The 2,251-nt window shown below is 34.1% G+C and overlaps 1 protein-coding gene across 1 annotated transcript; it reads right to left on the reverse strand.

The window, feature by feature from the left end:
- Positions 1-277: 277 nt before the first annotated feature.
- LOC104213427 (protein RESPONSE TO LOW SULFUR 3-like) lies at positions 278-878 on the reverse strand. Its single transcript, XM_009762925.2, has one exon. The coding sequence runs from the start codon at positions 759-761 to the stop codon at positions 408-410; it is 354 nt and encodes a 117-aa protein (XP_009761227.1). The 5' UTR covers positions 762-878; the 3' UTR covers positions 278-407.
- Positions 879-2,251: the final 1,373 nt, after the last annotated feature.

The following is a 2,251-nucleotide window of genomic DNA, read 5'->3' on the forward strand; positions in this document are numbered from 1 at the left end:
TTGTAATTTTAGTGAATCTTCACACTTAAATTTATATCAGCATCGAAAGTAGAGGATTCATCTAACCCGGTGGTTTTGAGCTGCATCCACCCTGTTTTAAGATTCTCATAATCAAATTCACATAAAACTCGTTACTAATACCAGACCATGCACCGGAGAAATCTTTGCCCGAGGAAGAAGAAGATAAACCGAAACAAAAATTCCCTCATTACACCTCCAAGACGACAAAGACGAAAAAAAAAGAAAGAAAAGAAGAAGAAGTAAATATACACCTCTATTAATCCGATTGTCTAATCTTTTATCTTTCATTTGCATTGAACAAGAAACCAACACATAATTTTACAGTCGTACGTGCTCTACCTAGTTTGAAAATGGAGATGAAGCGTCAAACTCCATTACCCCTACAATCATTGGGAACTGGGAACGGTAACAGAAGCTGATTCGAGAAGTTTTTGGGCCAAAGAGAGTTGATCCATCAAATGGATGACACGTGTCCTGTAAGTTCGAGCCTCATTAACAGCCTCGGCCTCAAGTTCACCGAGCTGAGAGCAAAGGCGCTCTTCCGCCTCCTCCGCCACCCTCAGCCTTTCCCATGTTTTCTGCAATTCCTGCTTCATTTTCTCTTCTCTCTCAATGCTCTTTTTCAATTCTTTCTCCAACTCTTCATTTCTTCTCCTGAGTATCTCACTCTCCGGCACGGCGGAGATCTCACGGCGATGGGGCTTTGTTTGTTTAGAAGGCACAGCAATTGTCGAAAACATTTTAATGGAATTAGTTGAGAAAATAGTGGAAGCAAAAATAGCGATTGTGATTGAGCTTATAAGAAAGGAAGAAAATGCAGGAAACTGATTTGTGGTTTTACGCTGATATGAAAACCGTTTAGTTGGAGGAGTACTTATAGACCCAAGATTAACATGTCCAGGTTCAATGTATCTAATTCCAGTCGTTTGCGTTGATATTTTTGTACTACTACAATTATTGATTCAGCTAAATTTATTTTTTATTTTTTTTGTAATTCAGGGGCTTATTACGCAATCAGAGAGCAGATAGTTTTCGTCTTCTTTTAATTAAGCACCAGTGCACGTTAGCCATCTCCCAGGCCCTAGCGTCTCATGAGTAGTTTTTTCACCTATGGTATTTGTTTTGGACTCGACTAATTCGGATTCACGTAGAAATTTTATTTATAAGAATAAAATGCTCTCTTTGATGAGTTTATTTTCAGAATTCGAATCCTAAGGCTTAAAATGATAGAAGGGTACTCGTTTGGTATGAGGGATAAGGGATAATTAATCTCAAGATGTAATTTGAAATGAATTTATCTCACGTTTGATTGTGATAAGTATTCCGGAATTGTAGTGGTTTTTTATCATCATAAAAAAATAAAATAACTAATTCCAAATAATTAATCATGGAATAATTTGTTTTCCAACCAAACGACGTTGAAAGTATAAAATGAGTTTTTCAATATAGTGCGTCATTGGATACGAAATTAGCAGCAAAATAGTGCAGGGGACCAACCTGACCTTGAATTTGTGGACTAGATTAATTATTGTGTGTCAGTTTTGATTTGTGATTTTGAGAAGCGGCCGCGCTGTATATGAAACGGTGACGGCACAGCTTCTTTGTATTATTATTCAACCATCCTTCCAATTGGGGAAGACGTAAAACCTGTCCTTGCATTATTTCCTCTTTTTCCTAATTTCTTTTATTTTTTGTACTTCAAGAAGAATAACCAAATAAGAACAACTAAAATAGCAATTTCTAGGAGCTTTGATTTCCTTTTCGAATCATCCCTTTCTGTTTTTGTTGGATTGTTTTATCTTTATTACTCCCTCCGTTTAAACTATATTAAAAATACGTTTCCACTTTTACTTGTTCATTTTAGCAAATCAAGAGAAAGATAATTTTTTTTCTTATTTTACCCTTATTATTAATTACTCATTTCTAAAATTATTTTCCATGACTTTTTGAAATGCTATCATTATTAGAGGTTATATGGTAAAATATTTATTATAATTATTATTTCTTAAATGGCGTAAAAAGTCCAAAGTAAACAAGTAAAAGTAAACAAAGGGAGTATTTTTTATTATCATTATTTGTCGTCAACATACTATTTTATGGGATTTTTACCTTCCTATACACTATTTGAAATCTTATTACCCTCCCTACTCAAGTTTCAATTTATACATGATCATATACAATTTACCAATTATATACAAATAAGTCTTAAATTAGTATCCCTTTATATATA

Source organism: Nicotiana sylvestris, chromosome 3, assembly GCF_000393655.2.
Source record: "Nicotiana sylvestris chromosome 3, ASM39365v2, whole genome shotgun sequence".
Classification (NCBI taxonomy): Eukaryota; Viridiplantae; Streptophyta; class Magnoliopsida; order Solanales; family Solanaceae; genus Nicotiana; species Nicotiana sylvestris.

Bases quoted from the DNA above. Each gene is read 5' to 3' on its own strand.
- LOC104213427 (XM_009762925.2), bottom strand. From the start codon at position 761: ATGTTTTCGACAATTGCTGTGCCTTCTAAACAAACAAAGCCCCATCGC.